The 22,057-nt window shown below is 37.2% G+C and overlaps 1 protein-coding gene and 1 long non-coding RNA gene across 2 annotated transcripts in view; one reads left to right on the top strand and one right to left on the bottom strand.

Moving 5' to 3' along the window:
• Positions 1 to 22,057, top strand: part of GALNTL6 (polypeptide N-acetylgalactosaminyltransferase like 6) — a 913,332-nt gene that overhangs the window by 367,238 nt on the left and 524,037 nt on the right. The window contains exon 4 of the mRNA XM_076010718.1: positions 12,455 to 12,593. Coding sequence (XP_075866833.1) covers positions 12,455 to 12,593 — 139 coding nt within the window. The remainder of the gene's footprint in view (positions 1 to 12,454; positions 12,594 to 22,057) is intronic.
• LOC105874639 (uncharacterized) overlaps positions 544 to 22,057 on the bottom strand; it is a 29,164-nt gene continuing 7,650 nt past the window's right edge. Inside the window, exons 3-4 of the long non-coding RNA XR_012923277.1 lie at positions 2,944 to 3,028; positions 544 to 629 (exon numbers count right to left, since the gene is read on the bottom strand). This is a non-coding gene — a long non-coding RNA (uncharacterized LOC105874639). The remainder of the gene's footprint in view (positions 630 to 2,943; positions 3,029 to 22,057) is intronic.

Below are 22,057 nucleotides of genomic sequence, written 5' to 3'. Positions count from 1 at the left end.
ACGTGGTAAAACACAAAGATTTTCTTTTAAGTTCAATGGAAAGACATAGTGAGGCTTAAAGCAGAGATAAGAAATTATACAAATCATATATTTTAGTTTCCCATTTAATTGCTGTGTGGGGAGAAGGAGTCAAAATGGGGCCAAAATAAAAGCAAAAAGAACAGTTAGGAGGAGCATGCTAGTAAGGAGTAACTAAAAGGATCAGGGTGATGGCAATGAAACTGTACAGGAGCATAGATTGGGGCCATAGTCAATTGAATGATAGGTTATTTGGGGGCCAGGGGTTGTAAAAAAAAAAAACGAGGAGAAGTAAAAGTGTATCCTAATTTCTGTGGCTGCGCTAGTGGGTAATGGGCAAACTTGATGTGGTTTGCCCATTTACTAAGATAGGGAAGAAATCAAATGCATCATTTAGGAAGTGATGTCTGTCCCTTTACTTTGACAGATTGAGTTTTGTTTCACTTTATTCTATATTTCCTACTCCAACGTGGCTAGTTGGGGTCTGGTTTGATGAGGCCCCTGTTATAGAGAAAGCAGCACGGACAGTAAGTAGATATTCCAGATTCTCTCTGCAATGGATGCCGCCAGGAGTTTCGAATAGGATGGTAATTCCATTTCTCCACACTTCTCTGTAAATGCATGGGAAAGACATAGGATTTGTCTGAATTTGTGATCATCTTAGGAGGAAGTGCATTGTAGAAAAATGGTAAAAGGATGTTAGAACAAATCAAAACTGCAGTAATAAATATTTTACTTTGAAATTTTAATTAATTTGTACTTTAACTGAATAGTTGGAGAAAAAATTCTAGGCACTAATACGTTTTATGCAAAATGTGCTTTTTAAAAAAAATATAAGTATTATGTAGCATCAGAAAATAGCAGTTATTACACTGACTTTTATATTACTCTGTCTTTTAAGACCATAGCTGTCTACACAGTGTAGCTGGAAAATGTACACTGTTAATTATTATCTCATTTTCCCATAGGAATACTACAATAACGATTTTAACAAAAATAAAGACTAGCACAAAGCAATATATTCATGCTATGTAATATCTCTCACATTCTATTTGCTATGTGCAAATGCATTTGGTCAGGATAATACGACAGATCAATTTAATACTAAATAGTAATTAAAATTAAAAAACTGAACAGACCGAATATAATGCCATATTTTTAATGGAAATGCATTACAAATAGTGGCAAAGCATTGCATGTAAATAATTGGATTGCAACTTCCAAGTTAATTATCACAGGAAGAATGTTAGTTTTTCACATTTTATTACAGTATTTCAGATCATTCATCACCTTCAAGAGAATGTCAGCACTTCATTTTTATAATTTATAGTGATTAAAATGTGAGAAAATATTGATTTTTAGATCAGTGGATAATTGCAATAAATTAATTTCTAAACTAAAATGTAATTTTAGTTCTCACCAGCCCCTTCCCTTGGTTCTGTCACAGCCTAAATCAACGCTTGAAAAAATATGATTGAAGATGGAATTTGAAATGCTAAATTGGCTATAAAAATGTTATTCACTTATCCTCTGGGATTCTTCTTTTAAAAGAAGAATCTTCCTTTAAAAGAAGAATTCTAGGCAAGTGGCTTTATTTCTAACTATCATCTAGTTAGAAATTGAGAAAATCGGCTAAGAATTCATATCAGTGAAATTAATCTTTTACAACTGCCCCACCCTATTTCTGCAATCGTCCAGGAGGCAGAAAACAGAGATCTTAAGGATGTTACCCTACATTTGTTGAAGGGATTTCTCCCTGCAAAATTCCTTTCTACATACTAGTAATCCCCACATGTCTGCGAGGAAATTTAGAGAATTTTTTTCATATTTTGAATTTATGACTAATGAAATTAAAAAATATATACATGACTTGACTATTACATCAGATTCTGATATGCATGAAATATATAGTTTGGTCTAAAAGAGATTAAATAGACACCTAATCCCCATCTCACCAGGTTTGTAGGAAAAGCAGTCACAGTTAATAGTTCCTCCCCTGACAGCGTAACGGAGAATCTAGCAAAGGTCTGATGTCTCATGCAGAGGAATAAATTCTAGAAAGCCCCTCTGCTCTTTTGTCTGTACTCCTGGTAATTGTGCCTGAGGTTCAAACTGATAGGATCTTCAACGACTCTGAGGTCCACAGACTGGGAAGCTGCCGTGCTGCCTAAATGACAGGGCAGTTTGGTAAGAAGAGGAGTCCCTGCTCCCTGGGGGAGTCCCCCTAAGTCACCTGCCTCTCTTGTCAAAACTACATGGGGTTTTGGCTTAGGTCTAGTTGTTCATTGCAGAAAGATCCGATTATTGAGACAACGAGGATTGTCAAGGAAGGAAGGAATTTTTAATATATAAGAAGCTGCCTCAAATCCATCTCTCCAATTATCAGAGGCCTTGGGCTTTTCAAGGAGGGGCCATGTGCCTTGGGGCAGGTTGGGGGGACAGCCAGTGTCAGGAGTCTGCCCAGGGGCCTTCAGCATCTCCGCTCCTTTGCCTTGCAGGAAATCCACCATTTCTTGGAAACAACTCAAAAGGTCAAGTAGTTAGACAAGGGAGAGGCTTAGAAACAAATACATAGGGCTCATGGACATTTGTTCGTAGAGCCAGTTATACCTCTGCACCCTCTGGGCCTCTTGTTTCCCGTCACACACTGGACATGCCAAGCTCTACCTGGTCTCTGTGGAAACCTGTTCCTTCTCCTTCCCCTGTGATCACAGACACTCCCATTTCTCTCTCCCAGTGCTAAATGAAGCTTACTTTCTTCCCTGTCCTGAAGCTTTAATGTTACAAAGGCATCAAGCAGATACTGCCCTTACGGTTGTCGAAGTCCCTGAGGCAAGGCATTGGATGGGACCGTGTGCTTGCACGGACAATACAAAGGACAGATTAAAGAATTAGCATCCTAAGACTGGGCAAGGTGGCTCCTACCTGTAATCCCAGCCCTTCAGGAGGCCCAGGTGGGAGGTTCCCTTGAGCCCTGGACCAGCCTAGGCAACATAGGGAGACCCTGTCTCTACAAAAAAAAAAAAATAGAAAGATTAAATGGGGTGTGGTGACAAGCCTGTAGTCCCAGCTACTCTGGATCTTGGGTCTGGGAGTTCAAGGATGCAGTGAGCTTCGATTGTGCCACTGCACTCCAGCCTGGGAGACAGAGTGAGACCCTGTTGCTAAAAATAAAATAAAATAAATAACATCTTGTCAATGGGAAAAAAGCCAAAGTCTGCAAAATAATTTTAAAGAGATTTATTCTGAGCCAAATTTGAGGACCATGACCCGGAGCCACTCTCAAGAAGCCTTGAGCAAGTGGGCTGGCTGTGGCTGGGTTACAGTTTGGTTTTATACATTTTCAGAGAGACAAGAGTTACAGGCAAAGTCACAAATCAATACATGAGAGATATACATTGGTTTGGCCCAAAAAGGTGGGACATCTTGAAGTGGGCCATCTTACAGATATAGGTAGGTTTAAAGATTCTTTGGCTGGCAATTGGCTGAGAGAGTTAGACTTTATCTAGAAGACCAGAAAGGATATACTTACTTTAAGATAAGGGTATGAGCACTCTGGGAGGTCCAACAGGAGGATATTTTAAATTTACAATAGGCGCCTGCTAGGATGATTTAAGATGCTTTAAATTTAAGGATAGGCATCTGCTAGGATGCTTGAGTTAAGATATTTTAAATGTATGATAGGCATCTCCTAGGATGCTTGAGTTAAGACAGGGGCTTCTTATCTTTTAGGTGATGTTAATGCCATACCAGAATCAGGTTGGGAAGTAAACCACCACTTCATTTGGTTAACTCCCACTCATTTGGTTAATTCCCACTAAGCCGCTTAGTGGGAATTTACTGTTCGTCAGCCTGACCCAGCTGGCCTCCTTAGGAAAGAGTTTTTAGCAAAAGAAAAAGATCAGAGTTCAGTCCTCAATCTCAAAAATTATTTTGCTAAGAATAAAAACTTCATGTGTTAGGTAGATAGTGAGGGATTCTCAGTCTCTTAGTTGTTGCCTTGGTGCAATTGCCCCACCTGGGAAGAAGGACAAGGGTGGGCTCCAGGCCCCCATCTGGGTCCTGCCCCACCCTCCTCCTCCCCCAAGTGACTGCCAAACCACACCCGGGGAGCTGAAAAGAATGCAGAGGACTGTCTAGCCCATACACCAAGCAGCATTAGGTATGAAGGAGTCCAGAAATTGACCTAGAACAACCTGCATGGGTAATAATGCAACTCCCAACTGTCCAATCAAAGTGGTTCCCTGGTGACATCGGAGCCACAGGGAGGTCCCAATCCAGGCACTGTAAAACAAGTCACAGACCACGACCAAACTCTCTTTCCTGCCACAACAAGGGGTCTGGTTGTCATCTGTGGAGTATGTATCTTGCTCTGTAAACCTGTATCTTGCTCTTGCCCTATTATCCTATCTTTCTCCCCATCAATAAATTTCACCCCATGCTTGCCTTACTTTGGTGTGTCTGGTCATTCTTTGGCCATGAATGCACCAAGAACTGAGAACACACAACGAGACTAAACCTGACGCATGGATTGAATGTCACACTGTGAGTCAGAAGCATTGGAACCTTGGCTTTCTAAATCCAAATCTAATATTTCCTTCTATCGTGTCATTTTATTTCTTAATCCAATCAGTACTTTTTCTGAGATTATCATGTACAGTATTCTAATTAGTTTCATTTTTCTTGCTCATTCATAACTCAAGGAAAACATGCTATAAATCTCTGACATCTAGCTGTTTACCTGAGATGGTCAACAAGAATAGTTGAGCATATCTTCTTATCTAAAGAAAAAGTTTTTAAAAAACTAAGCAGATGTAGACTTACTCATAAAAATAAACTGATAATATATCTTTTGACTTCTGTCACCTTTATAAACGAATTCATCCATTTATTCAAAAATTCTATGCAGCACTTACCCTCAGCCACATGCTACACCGTTTGTACAGTGAACAGGGTCCCTCACCATGTGTGATGTTGCTAGAGAGGGCACGTACGGTGGCTGCATGAAGACAAGAGTCTATGCTGGGACCTGAAGAAATGCAAGAGTCAGTCAGGTAAATAGGACGGGGCTAGTGGATGGAGGCTCAGTGTCCCGGGCAGAGAGAAGCATCCGTGCAAGGACCAAACCAGGAATTACAAGAAGTCCTAACAGCAAATCTTCAAAAGCCTTATACAGCAAGTTAAGGAATTCAGATTATGTCTTAATGACTTTGGAGAAATGTCTTTAAAGGGCTAAGGAATTATGTAAAGGGTTTGATGAACCCAGAACCATATTTTAAAAAGATAACCGAATGGAGCATGCCGGGTGGAGAAAGGCAGGGACGGTAGTGGTCAGGAGAGCAGAGTGTACGATATTTGGTTTCCACAGGCCACTTAGGAAGCTGTGACAGTGGTTCAGGTAGGAAAATACTTGTGACTGGGACTGGTAAAATGGCGGAGCAAAGGGCAAAAGCAGGAAAATTTTAAAATATTTAGGTGGTATGTTCAGTCAGATTTGGCGTTAGGTTTTGTGGCAACATATTCGAGTGACTCACGCAACACGCCCTCCTCAGATGCCTTCCCAGGGCACAAGGCAGACAGCTCTGACCCTCCATCTTCCAACCACCACCCTCCCCTGCGGCCACAGCGCCCCATGTGCCAGAGCCATGCTCAGAAGCCAAACCCCAAAATGATAGGTAATGGTGTCTCTCCTCCTCCCTCCCCCCCCCAAAAACATAGGCAAAGCCTGGCAAGGCGAAAATCTGCTGCCATTTGCTGTCACTCACCCTGCACTAGAACATTCTTAAAAAAAATGATGATGCTTGGAGAACACTTCAGTTTTTTCTTTTAGTTATTCTAATTAACAGCTTACATTGTCCAAGTGCAGGGTGGAGCTGGCTTGACTGCCATCTGTCTCTCTGGGTAAAAAGCTGACAGAATCCAGAACTTGCCCGGGCTCCCCCCGGTCTGTCGCCTGGGTACCAGGGTTGCCAACCCGCGCTAACTGGCCTCATGCTGAGGGCACGCCCATGGCACACGGGCTCAGAACTCCTCATCCCATCCTTAATTAAAACCACTTTTACTGAGCAAATATCTGACTCACTGTCTCAGGAGATCTACAGAATACATGGTGCTTTATTTATCAGTGCCCATATCTACAGAATCACACATTATAATTTACAACAAAAGTATTATGTAGCCATTATAAGGATGCCATATTAACCTAAGAAATAGCTATCACAGTCATGGGGGCGGGGAGTACTTACAAAACTTTAAATACCTAGTTATTCTACCCTTTGTGCTTGGATTGTTAAGTTTTTCTCCTGGAAGAGGTAGACGGTAACTGCTCTTAAATAAACCTAAATGGATCTCTAGGTGAGTGCCTAGGGATGGCGAGAAGGCATGCTCCTCATGTGGACCCTCCTTATAGGGAAATGAGTGCTGAGATTGAGAAGTTTATGGAAGCTTCTGGAAGGTTGGGGAATAAAGAACTATAAATAGATGAAATGATTGACATTCTTGAACCCGGGAGGCAGGGAAGAGCTCCCTGGTACAATCTTAAAATTGTATAGAATACAATTGTGTAGACTATGGATTTTGCTTTCAGGTCACAGAAAAGAACTCACAACTGAATTAGAAAGAAGAACTGAATTGTATAAATTATTCTGCTGTTTTGTAATGTACCTGTGATAATGAAGCTTGATAGACCTGCATTTAATTTAAGAAACAAAGAAATAGTAAACTAATTCATGTGATTCCTAAGATAGAAATGGTAGATTACCCAAATAAAAGATAAAAGATCCAAATCATATTAAAAGATGGAAGAATTACTTAATTAGGTCCTTCTTAATACTTGAACACCTCTCCTTCATTCATTTCCCCAGTTTTAATGCAGTTTCCATGGGGCTGTAACCATGTAGGTTTTCATGTGTGTTTTCCAAATCCTATTACAGTTCCTGGCACATAATAGGTATGTAATGAATATTTGTTGGGCACATAATAGGTATGTAATGAATATTTGTTGGGCACATAATAGGTATGTAATGAATATTTGTTGGGCACATAATAGGTATGTAATGAATATTTGTTGGGCACATAATAGGTATGTAATGAATATTTGTTGAGTGAATACATTTTTAACTGATTTATTAAAACTTTTAGTCAGAACATTGTTTGAGACCATGATTTTTCATGGCAAATTACAACTCATGGATCAGCTGAATTGGATATAGAGCTCACATAAAATTTATTGGTCATTCAATCATCAATTGACCAATTTATAAAAGTCAAAGGATTATATCAGTAATAATTAAAATACCAATTTCAACTACTGTTTGCATTTTCTTTTCTTTCTTCTGTTCACCGCCTACTAGGGGCATAGCTTTGCATATAGCTTGTTTAAAAGCTTCTAGAAAGCAGAGGCTATAGCTATCCTATAGTGTCCCCATAGATGCCCTTCACAGATGTTTAAATCATCATATTTGTGGAAAAATACTGCCGTGTGTAACAACATCCCCTGAAAACACTAAATACTTCTATATGTGCTTAGTTTCGTTGTTTTGGATGCTTTTTCCTCCAAACACCAGTTAAAACTGGAAAATCAGAATTAACTGATGGAAGGATAAGACTTGTCCCTGAAGAAAAGTTAAGACATTTTTCCTCTAAGTTCTGCGGTGTCCTTTTGATATACTTATTTTCTCATTATGCAGTGGTGTTATGATCAACTCCTCATTACCATTCTCTAATTTTCTCCTGTCTACACTCCAAGTGACCTTCTATAATGAGATTCTCTTTTGAGAATCATTTCCTCCTCACATTTGAAAATATCATAGTGTTTTAATTACTATTTTCCTATTTAACATTGTCTGGTAATTATCACACAATTTACCTTTCTAAGCGGCATTATAAAAAAGGTGTCTTTCTCACGTTACTTTTGTTTTTCCTTAATGACAACAATAGTTTTGGAAAGAACGTATATGTGGGAATTAAGGAAATGACTGACATCTCCAAAACCTATTCTATTGACATGCTCAAAACACACTGTCATTTAGAATGATCTGAGAACCCAGAGCTCCTATGGGCCAGCACAATCCTGGCCAACACCCACTCTCAAACGACCCACTGAGACACAGCCAGCCTATTTGTTGCTGACCATGAGCTATTAAGTGAGATAGAGCTGAGATGCACTCAGATTCCCCCAATCCCTGCACAACTAAAAACACAGTGAATGGCATGTGGCTCAGCGACTCTCCTAGCCGGGGAAAGAATCTCTTCCTCATAGGTGCATGTGGTATATCTGTAGAGAGACTTAATCTCTTCTCCAGAGTTCTCGGTTTTTACTCACGTATTAGTTAGCAGAGAATCTTCTGATAACATATGACTTGTAGGAGCTTGCCTTTCTCATCTAAATCATTCTGGAAAACATCTGGGTTTTCCTAGGATTCAGCTTATTTTGCCAGAATTATTATTTTTTTCCCCATTTGGCCCTTCGTGATGGATTATTCTTAATTATTTTATCTGCTTTTTTTCAGAAATGAAAACAATTGCAACTGCACGTAGGTCTAGAGACTTCCCCTTTCATCTCTGCTTTGGGAGCAGTTGGCTTTAACTGGAAAGAGTAATTTTAATGAGTCCCCCTGAGACTAGGAGATGTAGACATTTTTAATTGAAACACCATGAACTGTAGCTTTTATGAGGAAACTTTTAGTTTGTATTTGGTTCCTACTAATAATGTTTTAACTCAGTAGGAGACAGAAGTATATTTGCCTTATCTGTGTATATTTTGATAACAAAAAACAACAGTATAAACTTTTTTTGGTGGCTAGTTGTGTGAAGAACGTACTGCTCTTTAATCTAGTGTATCCTTGCTTTTTTATCTTTAGCTGTATTTTCTATTTTAAATAGTCAGGCAACAAGCGTGCATGAAATCTCACCTTGCATGCAGGTCTGCCCGCAACAACCTGAGAGCTCAGCTCCACAGCGAATCCCCATGTCTCCTAATAAATTGGCTCTGTGACTAAGGTATATATAGTCTTTCCTTTGAGATCACTGGTAATTGCTTTGAAAAAGTTACTACTTTAAAGTACTGGAGCTTCAGATAATGGTTTTTCAAGTTCAGCTTTTAAATGTGAATTAGATGTTTGATGGAGTGTGGCAATTTAGAAAAAAAAATTAAATATTCAGGAGTTACTATAGGGCATTACTAATGTTACGAATGTTAGAATAGAACTATGTAGCCTCATCCCTTGTCTTTGTAAATGAGGAAACTGGGGGTAGGGTCGTGAAAGATCTCACCTGAAAACACAGCTCCTTAGCAGGGAAGTTTGTATAAAACTGTGTTCTAGGTATTTGTCCTTCAACTTCAAATCCCTACACATGAGTGTCATGCAGCTAAGGCAGGGCAATAATCAGTCACAGCAATCTTTGCATCTGAGTTCTGACCCAGCCGCACAATCTTCAGTGAGAAGCTGATGTCAGACTTGCCCTACAAACTGTAATGTCTTTGAGCCTCAGTTCCTGGTCTGCGAACAGGAGCCAACGTACCTAACTTACAAAGGTATCATAATGAATAAATAAACAAGTGTGTATCAAAGTACTTTGCAAACTGTAATGACAAATTTAAAATAAAACTTATTAATATCAGCAAACCATTATCATTTTCTAATGCCCTTCTGTTTGATTCTAGCCCTTTCCAGAATCAACTTGGCCAAAATGTAGAAAAAAATCTAAATTTTACTTTATTATAACTAAAACCTTTCAACTGAATGGGGATGTCTCAACTTATTTGAGGCTTTTGTAGAAATAAAAATAAAAGATCATAATAAGCAAACAAACCATAAATGAGGAAAGACACCCAAATCTTATAATTTAGAATTAATCATTTGAACATTAGGTAAACTTATTTACAAATTTTTCTCTATGAATATATACCTAAAAGAGGATGATTATTTAATAATGTTTATATAAAACCTGGATTCTTTTATACATGGCATTTCAATATTTTATCATCTCAAGGGAGGTTAACTCAAAAATTTCTGGAACAGAAATAGTTAGGCTTTGCGTTAAAATAGTTAATTGAACATGTACATTTTCTGTTTTCCTTCTAGAAATCACAATAACATGTTAATAAGGTATTAAAAGACTATAGACCCAGAGCAACAAAAAGGAGAAAAGGAGGAAGCAATGAGCATGTAATAGATAACAACGTCTGTGTGAAAAATGGAGAGGAAATAGATGCATGGTCAGTGTTAAATCAGGGGACAGGCAACACAGCCAAATTCTCATGTAGAGGTGGGAGGAAATAAGATTGTCCAGTAGAAATCCAAAGATGTCTGTACATGTCAATGCTAGTTATAGAAAAAGGTGAGATCAAAATATGGAGCTTAAAATTGGCAGATTAACAGAAAATCTATATGTTAAATAGTCAACATTCCAATCCCACTGCTGCTATGTACGGGCCATCTCTCCATTCATCTCTCAATCACCTTACAGCCTAGCCTGACAGTAGACCAGCTCCACCCAACAGCTCTGAGCTCCCAGACAGCCTGGTGTTGACTGACAATAGACCACAAAGGCAGCAAAGATCACCAGACACAGAAAAGTGTCCTGTGCAAAAGAAAGCAAAATATCCACTGTCAGAAGAAAACAAAAATGAGAAGTAAGAGAGTCAAAAATTTTCATTCATGACATGAAAGTTTTAAAACAAATATTGCAAGAAAAAATAACAAGGGAAAAATTAGACTGTTGTAAAAAAAAAAATTCTTTACCAAAAAAATAAATAAATAAATAAATGACACTAACATGCATTGCAATAAATAACAAAGTAAACACCATGTATTACTTTTTGTCTTTTTGTCTTTTAGAATAAACCTATACAAAAAGCATGAAAGGTGAATCATGGTGAGAGAATAGAATGTATTACCAACCCAGACAATAAAAATTAAAATTGCCAATCAAAGTCAGGGATAGGATTAAGAAAGAGACTGTGGGAGGCCCAGGACTGTGGTACACACCTATAATTTCAGCACTTTGGGAGGCCAAAGCAGAAGGGTCATTTTAGGCCAGGAGTTCAAGACCAGCCTTGGCAACATAGTGAGCCTTATCTACAAGATATGAAAATATTAGTGGACATGGTGGTGGTTGAGTACGCCTGTAGTCACAGCTACTCAAGCGGCTGAGGTGGGAGGATCGCTTGAGCCCAGGAGTTTAAGGCTGCAGTGAGCTATGACTGCTCCACTGCACAAGGATTGACATAAGAGTGGAATGTCATAGAAATGTTTAAATATGCACATGCAAAAGTAGAAAAATTTTATCTGTGATATTTTAAAACAGGGAAGGAAAAATTACTCAATAAATGTTGTTCCTACAACTGCCTGACCATTTCTAAAAATACAAAAATGACATTTATTAATACCACACTTCTCACGCCAAAATAAATTCCAGATGGTTGAAAATTTAGACAGATGAAACAAAAATAAAATGTTAGTCAAACTCTGAATTCACGAATGGATAGTAAATATGACATTGGAGTAGGGAAGGATTTTTTTTTTTCTAAATGTAACACATAAATAAGAAACTATGAAAGAAAAATAAAATCATCTGGATGGAAAAAATTTTCATTAAATTTAATGCAGTGAACTTAGAAAATATTTGCAATATATATAATTTAAAAGGTTTAATAAATCTTTTAATAAAAATGTTTTACTATATAAAGCTTTTATTATAAAATAAAAGGCTCTAAAATTGTTTTTTAAATCCTTGAACAATCATTTCACAATGTAAGAAATACAAATGATAAAAATATAAGAAATTATTGATTTCATTAGTAATTAAGAAAAGGCTAATTAAAATATGAAGAATATATATTTTACCAATGAATTTGGAAGTATTTCCAATACTAATAATACTATCCTAAGGATGTGCGAACACTATCATGCTCACTTTGAAGATATCCCAGAAATTCCACTTCTAGGAATGTATGCTTCCCTTCCAAAAACACGAAACTGCGAAAATAGAAGCAAATCGTGTTCATTTCAACATTGTTTATGATGGGAAAGTTAGAAATAATTTAAAAGTATGTCTTCAGTGGAATGATTTAAATTGGAATACAATATTATTTTATATCAACTATTGGAAGTAAATGAAAGGATATCCAATTATTTTGGGAAAAAATCGATTTATAAAGTGAACATCACACACTTAAAACTAGGCAGCGGTTCTTTCTGGAAGGTGAGATTGTACTTTCTACTTCTCTGTTGTTTACTTTTTATAATAAGCATATTTCTTTTTCCTAAATAAGGTAATTAAAATAAAACAATAAAATCTTAGTACCAGCTCCTCCATGGAGCAGAGAAATAGGTGAGTAAAGAAGTGCACACATTCAAGTCTTTCTGTCTATTCTAGAAAACGCAGTGCTTTTCTGTGAGGCTAATAATCGCATTTTGTTTTCTCCTGCTAGGGAAAGGTGAGCATGGGAAACCCTACCCTCTGACTGAGGAGGACCACGATGACTCAGCTTACAGGGAAAACGGTTTCAATATTTTCGTGAGCAACAACATTGCTCTAGAGCGCTCCTTGCCGGACATTCGCCATGCAAAGTGAGTACCAGCACATGGGGTGTGCAGGGTGGGGGCTTCTGATTCTTTGTTCTATTATTCTTTCATGTATATCGCTATTTGATAGGTAACCCAAATTTTGCCTTCATAATTTTAATAAAAACTTTTTTTTTAGTTCATCATCTTAAATACGTTTGATCTCAATTGGAATAACCTTTAAAATTCCAGAAGCATAAGTACTGACTCTCTGAAACTTAATTCCATACACATTTTAAAACTGGATTATGTCTGCCAAAATGAAATATTTGAAGATAATGTTTGTATTTACCTTTGATCGTGTAGATTGTGAAGTGAACGTTTTCCTCTGGTTACTGGTGCTGTCGGAATTGTCTTCCAGGGATCTCATTCTCACTTCTCCCATAAAGAATGCCATAAACGAATGCATCCATAATACTAAGGTAGTGGTTGTTGGTTCAATTTCCTGTCACCTATGAACTGCTTGTGGCTTGTGGCAATGGACGGTGAGTTCAGTTTGTATTGAATCATAACTAAATATTACAGTATAAATGGAAGCAAAAATAGTACTCTATACAGTTACCTGAAATCCATCTCCTCTCCACCCATCCCGTCTGCCTCTTCCATGGCTTATTGGACTTTGTGCTCTAATCTGTGATGGTTTTCCTGATAGCCTAAACAACACGAAAATGATGCCTGGAGCATAGAATGTGACCAGAATTTGGGACATGGCACTGACATGTGTATTTGATACGTCTATACAGCTGTATTAACACAGCTGCCCTCTACCCACCTCAATTTCCCTTTGGAAATGAGTGAGAAAAAGAAAATCAGAGAAAAAAAAATCAGGGCAACTAACGAAAATAAGTATGGGGATTCTAAATTAAATCAGTCATATATAAATAAAACTATTAACTTCGTGCAAAGATAATTTACCCTTTGGAAAAAATTAGTGAATATGGTTTGGAAGACTATTTTCTAGTTGCCATATTGTGTCTCTATCCATTTATTTTAAAATATGAAACAGTTGCTGATTTTCTCCTTAGGTTTCATGTGAATTTACATTTCCCACTATGGGTAAGCAGAGGGTTAATGTGAAGAACAAATTAATTTTTTCATAAACTGAATGCTATAAATAGTAGCCCAGGTCTTTCAGCCAGCAGAATTGCTCCCGGGTTCCCTGAACTTATCTACAGTGATTCCCACTGACCAAGAACATTCCTACTTGAGAGAAATTTTAATACCTAATTGCACACCATCAAAGATGTGTTAAATTGCATTGTTGGCATAATAAATATGGCCAGAGAATAATTTCCATGCATCTACTTCCTCCCCACCCCACACTGCCAATCATGCGTATCAGGTGGAAAGCGTTGCAGATGGAAACTGTGTGGAAAATCACTGACGTCAAAACAAGGTGGATATCCCCATTCTTCTCAGAGAGGGCATTTTTACTGTGACCACCACCTTCAGAAACAAGATATTCCTAGCTTATAATGGAAACGAAATTGAAAGATGGAAAGAAAATTAGTTTGACACTTTTATTAGAGTTACTGAATTAACAGTATGAAGAAAACATTATTCTAAGTGTTGAGGAAGAAGAATGTGGCCAAAATAGAATCATGATCATATTCTTAGTTACTGAGGCTGGATATCTGAAGGACAAATGGTCTTGAAGTAAAATGACACCAAAAAAAGCAACAATAACAACAACAACAACAAACAACAAACCAAAAACGCTAACAGAGGGTCTGAGATGGATAACAAGAAAGTATTAAGTATGAGCCTTCCAAGAATAATGGTTTATCTTTGTTAGTTCAGTGTTTAGACTCCCAGAAATGTTGGAAGAAAAGTTTGATGAAGTTACCTCTGATCTTGTCAAAGACCCAACTTTAGGAAACCAAGAGCCAAAATGTCTTACAAGGATTCCACCGTTTGAAGTTTGGTGCTTTTGACTTCATCTGTGCTTCTCAAAACGCGAGTGTACTTAACTGCAAGAGTCTGCAGCATTGTGTAAGGGACCCTTGAAATTATAACATCAATTTGCCAAATATTTTATGATTATCAGTTTAACTGGGCTGCAGGCATAACTGACCATAGCGTGTTGATATTGACATAATCTATAGAAGCGAATGGATAATTTGTGTTATTTTATTTTTTTATTTTGAGATGGAGTCTCACTCTGTCGCTCAGGCTGGAGGGCAGTGGCCTCATCACAGCTCACTGCAGCCTCCTGGGCTCAAGCAATCCTCCTGCCTCAGCCTCCTGAGTAGCTGGGACTATAGGCGGACGCCACCATGCCCTGCTACTTTTTCTATTTTTTGTAGGGCCGGGGTCTTGTTCTTGCTCAGGCTAGTCTCAAACTCCTGACCTCAAGTGACCCTCCCACCTCAGCCTCCCAGAGTGCTAGGATTACAGGCATGAGACACCATGCTCAGCCTTGTGTGACCTTGAAAACAAAATATAACAGCTCTAAGAAGCTTTGCATTTTTAGTCAGCCAATTGAAACTGCAGGCTCAGAGTGCCAGGAGGGATTCACTCTAGGATTTTGCAATGGAAAATCCTGGGGAATAAAATCTTGTGAATTTGCTTAACTTGATCTTCATTCTAAGACATATTAGTAGCACTTGTGGCCTTGTGTGACACTATAGGTCACCATGCAGGGACCCTTTCACACTCTCACATTTAGTAAAAAGTTCATGGTTATAGGTGTTTTGACATGCTTAAAGCACATTCTAATCCACTGTGAAGAATAGTCAGGACAAGTTATTTCAGAGACTTCAATCCACAGGCACTTAAAAAAATTTTTTCTACTCCTTTCTTCTTCACTAGTATAAAAATGAACTGCTTTCTTTTGGCTCTGTTGTTTCAGAGTCAGTAATAAAGTTTCCATAAGCAGGAGCCATAGATAAAGCACGGTTATTTGGTATGTGTGCAATAATTTGATCAACCTTACTTTTACCCTAATAATAAATTTCAACTTTTCACTTATGTTTTCAAATTTATTACATTTTTTCCAAATGCTAAAAGCATTTCTCTGTCTTAAAAAGTGTTTAGATTTTTCACACCATCTATGCTTTGGTATTGTTGAATTTTTCACCTCTTATTCCATACTCCTAGTCCTACACTTTTTGTTGACTTTTGCATTTATTTTTTGAGGATATACTCTATGTATTTTAAATACTTATACCTTCCTTCTGTGAACGCCAAGTCATGTCTGTGTCTATAGTGCCTACGCTTGGCCTGAAATCTGTCCTTTGAACATCTTGTCTTTATATTTTATTCAATGCAATGTTAATAATAAATGCTTCTGCATGGGGAATGTCTAGTCAATGCATAGCTTCCTGGCCTGGCTTCATTTTGCCACACTTAATTTTTATCTCTATCTGCATATTGATTGCCCATTGTTTTTTTATTCAGTCACCAACCTGGGGTGCAACATATATTCTTTGTATGCTATAGAAGGTCTTACTTGACCTCCAGTTCCTGATGGGAGATATAAGACATCTATTTGAAATACAAAATACATATGAAAAATGGAAATAGAAAACTATGTAAGAATGGCCTGCATAGTAAAGAAGCTCTGATAAACTTATGCATGAATATATTGTTACTCAGATAATATTGAAGATTATTCTAGCAAATATTGCTTCCTAGATATGAAAAATATTCATCACAAGTCATAAGAAATACTCCCCAAAGCATGGTATGGTTAATGTATGGAAGAAAAATTCACATCTATGAGAAAAGGAAATATCTGCGATTAGGAGACATAGAGCTCTTATAATAGGAAAGTTGAGGTAGGCTTCACAGAGGATTCAGTTAAATGCATCTTTGACATTAGCTCCACTTTTTTGCTGATCTACTATAAAAGCATACATTTTTATACAGATAAATATTCATGCACATACATATTCCTTGAGATGCACTTCTAAGATGGCAGAGTAGCTACATATTTAAAAATTAAAATAGTCTTACTTTGTATTGTGGCTTTTCCTTTTCTTTTATTATTTCTTTTTTATATCTCTGATATTGCTGAGATAACAATAGTTTTAGCTTGGTGACTTTGACAATAAACAAGAGTTTTGAGTGTTGAGGAAAAAAGCTCAGATATCTCTTGACAAAATAGTAGAATGTTTACAACATCTTGGATCATATGATCGCTTGCAGGAGTGTTGCAGTCATATCAGACTGATATGTCACAATCCTCTTCCCTATGGCGTCAAAGCCATCTGAGAGATAATCCCAGGAATGATTTGCTACTGAATTTTCCCTTTACTGTTGGTGAGACCCTGCTGGTTAGCGTGGTTTAGAGGCAGGCCAAGTGCGAAACCTAGTGCTGGACTCCAGAATGAGTCGCAGACGCTGCCCGTGCTGCACAGCGGGCAATGGTAAAACTGAGGATATTCGGGGCAGAGTCAGGGACTGGTCTTGGCAGGCAAGCAGATCCCCAAACAGAAAACTGGAGAAGGAGCTGAGCCAAGTTATGGGAAGCTCCGAAACCGCAACTCATTAATCCTGTCTATTTTCTCCTGGAAAGAGTGTCTGAGAAGATGGGGGGAGGCCAGGAGCACTCTTCTGATGACAGTCCTGCCGCACGGGAGCGTCCATCCAGGAAAGGCGTCTCCTCCCCTGATAAACAGCGTACAGTGTTCACTTTGTATACAAACGGAAAAGGCCATTTCTCAATACATACAGACTTTTGAGTAAATTTTTTATTTTTTTCAGTGCCTTGTATTATTCTAAATACCCCTGCCTTCCAGGGAGTATGTTGAATAATAATTCTAAGAATATCGACTTCCATGATGTGTGCACTGTGATGCTGATCAAGTCAACGTGGAATTTTTTTTTTTTTTATTTCGGCATATTATGGGGGTACAGACTTTAAGGTTTCAATAAATGCCCATTTCCCCCCCTCCCCCCACAAGTCTGAGTCTCCAGCATGACCATCCCCCAGAGGGTGCACATCTCACTCATTATGTATGTATATACCCGCCCCCCTCCCCCTCCCACCTGCCCAATACCCTATTACTGCAGTACCTATGTGTCCACTTAGGTGCTGTTCAGTTAATACCAATTTGCTGGTGAGTATATGTGGTGCTTGTTTTTCCATTCTTGGGAAACTTCACTTAATAGTATGGGTTCCAGCTCTAACCAGGAAAATATAAGATGTGCTATGTCACCATTGTTTCTTAGAGCTGAATAGTACTCCATGGTATACATATACCAGAATTTTGAATTTCCGTGAACCGGCGTCACTAAGTGGAGGGGCACGCTTTCTTCATGTCGCCCACCATGTATTAGGATTATTAAACTTGAAGCCAGGTTTTCCAAATCAGCTACAGCACGATCTATTCAGTTATTGTCTTTTTCTTCAGATAATGGCTCTCCTGAGCCCCTTCCTTCTTTTCCAGTTATTTCATGGAAATGCAAAATCGAAGGAGATCCCGTGTACTCTAATTCTCACATTTCCATTGTAAACACATAATTAGGTGTTAGGAGGAAATTCTGAGTTTATTAGAAACAATAATCATGTGTTCAATTTCTTTTAATTAAGATTTAGTAAATATACTTAGAATGATATTTGTTGTAATTTTATGTGAAACAGAAAAAATGTGATCTAACTGTTTTGACTCTGGTCTATTTAGGTCTAGGACTCATTCGCAAAATCATATTGGGTTTAACCATCAAAAAATGTACAAGGATAATTTTTTTATTTCTCAATTTCAAAAGGTACATAAAAATTTGAATGGCACTGGTTGAATCCCTTTTCTATTTTTGTTGTGATAATCTTGTGAAGTTGATTAAATACCTTTATTCAATAAATTTATAAGTGAATTCAGGAGCAAAATAAACTCAAATATTCATGTGCTTTAATCTGGTGTGAATACTGCCACAGAGACAGAGATGGGAAGTGTATTCTTTGAATCAAATGCTGCTTCAGCCTGAGGTATGGCTAAATATTACTAAAAAAAAAAAAAGCAAAACAATGAAATCATAAGCAGCAATGTGGAGCAAGGAATGGTCAGAAACAGAAGCAATCTTCAAAACTGTTATTTAAGGGAGTATTCTTCAATATTTTTTAAGAACTGATTTTATGTAAAATAACATAGACATTAGGGCATAAATGTGTTTCAAAAAGTCATTACAAAAAGCCATAATGAAATAATAAAAACAAAAAATTTTCATATATACCTTATTCTTTGACTAAAGCCTGGAAACATGAAAGAGATTTTTATCACTATAACTAAAGATGTGTTCCAGTTGAAATGAAAACCTTCCTAAGAGAGATAACAGTCTAAGAGTTGTCAGACATTTAGCTTTTGGAGTGCTCATGACCAGTGATAAAGCCAATTCTTTGAAAGGCAGATGAGGACAATTACAAGGGGGTCTAAAATAGTGGCAGCGTAAAAATTGTTCATCTGCAAGAAAACCACAAACCATGAAACAAAAATAAAACCTCTAAAAATAAACGATAGCTCCTTCAATATCATGCCTATTGAATTTCAAAGTATATCCTTTGTAAGCTTATATGATAGGAATCAAACGAAACAAAGCTAGCATATATTTCAGAAACAGATTCACGACTTCAATTCTTTAAAGAGAAGAAAATGGAAATTTGGTGTAATGACGTGGATTGCTCTGTAAGGTTGATCTAGCAACGGTGATTCTAAATTTGCTTGTTCTTCCTTTTCCTCCCACTCACAGACACTTAGCTGAAATGAGAGGTAGTGATTAAGATTTTAGGCTATGCACAATAAAGGCCATAAAAGAGAAACTGAGAGAAACTTCTGCCATTTTCAAGAGAAGGCTGGAGCTTTTTTTCCAAACCAGTGAGCCATGCAATCTTAAACCACTGTTAGAGTAATCATTAGAGGCTAGATTGCAAAGGCAAACAGTGGCATTTATTAATTGGCTGTGGCCAAAGGACAATCTGTAAATGTAATTCAACTTTACTCATCCAACTTAAAAGAGTAAAGTAGATATATCATGGATTGTCTTGAACTTAATCATTGTCAACGGAAAAAAGCCAAACTCTGTAAAATAATTTTAAAGAGATTTATTCTGAGCCAAATTTGAGGACCATGACCCGGAGCCACTGCCAAGAGGCCTTGAGCTAGTGGACTCCCTGTGGCTGGGTTACAGTTTGGTTTTATACATTTCATGGATACAGGGGTTATAGGTAAAGTCATAAATCAATACGTGGGAGGCATACATTGGTTTGGCCCAAAAAGGTGGGACATCTCAAAGGGGGAGCTTAAAAGTTATAGGTGGGGTTAAAGATTCTTTGGCTTGTAATTGGTTAAAGACATGAAGCTTTGTCTAAAGGCTTGGAATGTTTTAACATAAGGAGCTGTTATCAGAGACAAGCCACCAGACATAGATTTGTTGTGTAAATTGAGGACCTGCAGGATTGTCCTGCATACCCTTAGGTCTGTTAATGGGTTACAAAGGATGTCTCCAAGAAGGGAGGGGGGCATGATGAGGCACCTCTGACCTCCCTCCTCTTGGCAGGCAATTTAGTTTTAGGATATTCCTTTGGCCACGAGGGGGTCCATTTGGTCAGCTGGTGGGGGGGTTAGCCTTAAAATTTTATTTTAGTTCACATCATTAAACAGAACTGATTGACTTACCAATGTACATGTTGCATATTACAAAGGAAATCATTTAAAATTTACATAAATTTATCTCATTTATATAGATTCTTGACTTTGACATTTTAAAATATACATTTAAAAACTATTAATTTTGTTCTCAAATATTCACTTCATAGGTAATTGTACTTGATTTTACAAATAAAAAATTTCTCAATTAATTTTATTTTAAATAATTATCTTAAAACATACTTTACCATAATTAGAAATGCTAAGTATTTTCAACAATACATGGGCTCTTATCTGAATTTCTTTAATAATTTGACAATTATTTATTAATCATATGAATGACAGACACTTAAATGAGTTTATAAAGATAAGTCACCCAGAGATTGACTTCTGGCATGACAGCATAAGGCTCTCTACTGACCTGCTTCCCAGTGATACTGGTGAAAATTATTATATGAAAAAAATCTCTGAGAGTCCTGAGGGCAGAGAAAAGGAAGAACCATCTATTCAAAAATTTTCTCTGAAAATTTGGTAAGAAAGGACGTACTGTTTTGCAAAAGAGACTGAGGAGACATAGGGAGAGAAAGCAAGAGTTTTTATTCCTTGAAACAGAGGCATGAGTGCTTAAAATGAGAGAAGGGCAAAAAATGCCAAATGTTTCTGGAAAATTTCACAAGATAGAGACTGCCAAATATAACGGACTTTGGCAACATGAAAATCATTAGTGGCTTTGGCAAGTAAAATGTTGATGGTATTGTAATGTCTTGAGTCAAATTAATACTGTTGAAGAGAAGACGGAAGTTGAGGAGCTTAATAACTATGTAGACTGAGGGAATTTAAGGTTCAAAGGGGGATTTTACAGATGTGGGGGTACTGATGTTATTATCAAAGGTGGTTAAATTTAAGTCAGAATAATAAACAAAATATGTTAAAAGTATGTGATTAATAACTAAATTCTCCAATTCTGTTAAAAATACAAAATATGGGAATATTACTCAAGAAGTCCTTGCCTAGATCAATATTCTGGAGCATTTGCCCAATGTTTTATTTTAGTAGTTTCATAGTTTTAGGTCTTAGATTTAAGTCTTTACTCCATTTTGTATATAGTGAGAGATAAGGGCTAGATTCCTTCTTCTGCATATGGATATCCAATTTCCCAGCACTATTCATTGAAGAGACTATATTTTCCCCGCTGTATGTTCTTGTCACTTTTGTTAAAGATAAATTCACTACAGATGTGTGGATTTTATTTCTGGGTTCTCTATTCTGTTCCATTTGTCCATGTCTCTGTTTTTATGCCAGTGACATGCTGTTTTGAATACTACCACTCTGTAATATGATTTGAAGTCTGGTCATGTGACTCCTCCAGTTTTATTCTTTTTGCTCAGGATGGCTTTGGCTATTCTGGGTCCTTTAAGGTTCCATATAAATTTTAGGATCATTTTTTTCTGCTTCTATGAAGAATGTTGGTATTTTAATGGGAATTGCATTGAATCTGTAGATTGCTTTCAGTAGTATGGACATTTTAACAGTATTGATTCTTCCAATCTATGAACACGGAATATCTTTCCTTTTTTGTGTATGTCCTCTTCAATTTCTTTCAGCAATACGTATAGTTTTCATTATAGTGATCTTTCGCTTCTTTGGCTAAGTTTATTCCTAGGTATTTTATTGTTTGTAGCTATTGTAAATGGGATTCTTTCTTGATTTCTTATTCAGATTGTTTACTTTTGGCATATAGAAATGCTACTGATTTTTGCATATGGATTTTGTATCCTAAAAATTTACTGAATTTGTTTATCAATTCTAGTAGCTTTTTTTTTGTAGCTTTTTTTTTTCTTTTGGGTATCTCTAAATATAAAATCATCTGCAAACAATGATAATTTG

This window comes from Microcebus murinus, chromosome 15, assembly GCF_040939455.1.
Source record: "Microcebus murinus isolate Inina chromosome 15, M.murinus_Inina_mat1.0, whole genome shotgun sequence".
NCBI classification, from domain to species: domain Eukaryota; kingdom Metazoa; phylum Chordata; class Mammalia; order Primates; family Cheirogaleidae; genus Microcebus; species Microcebus murinus.
This window is presented reverse-complemented; position numbering and strand designations above follow the sequence as displayed.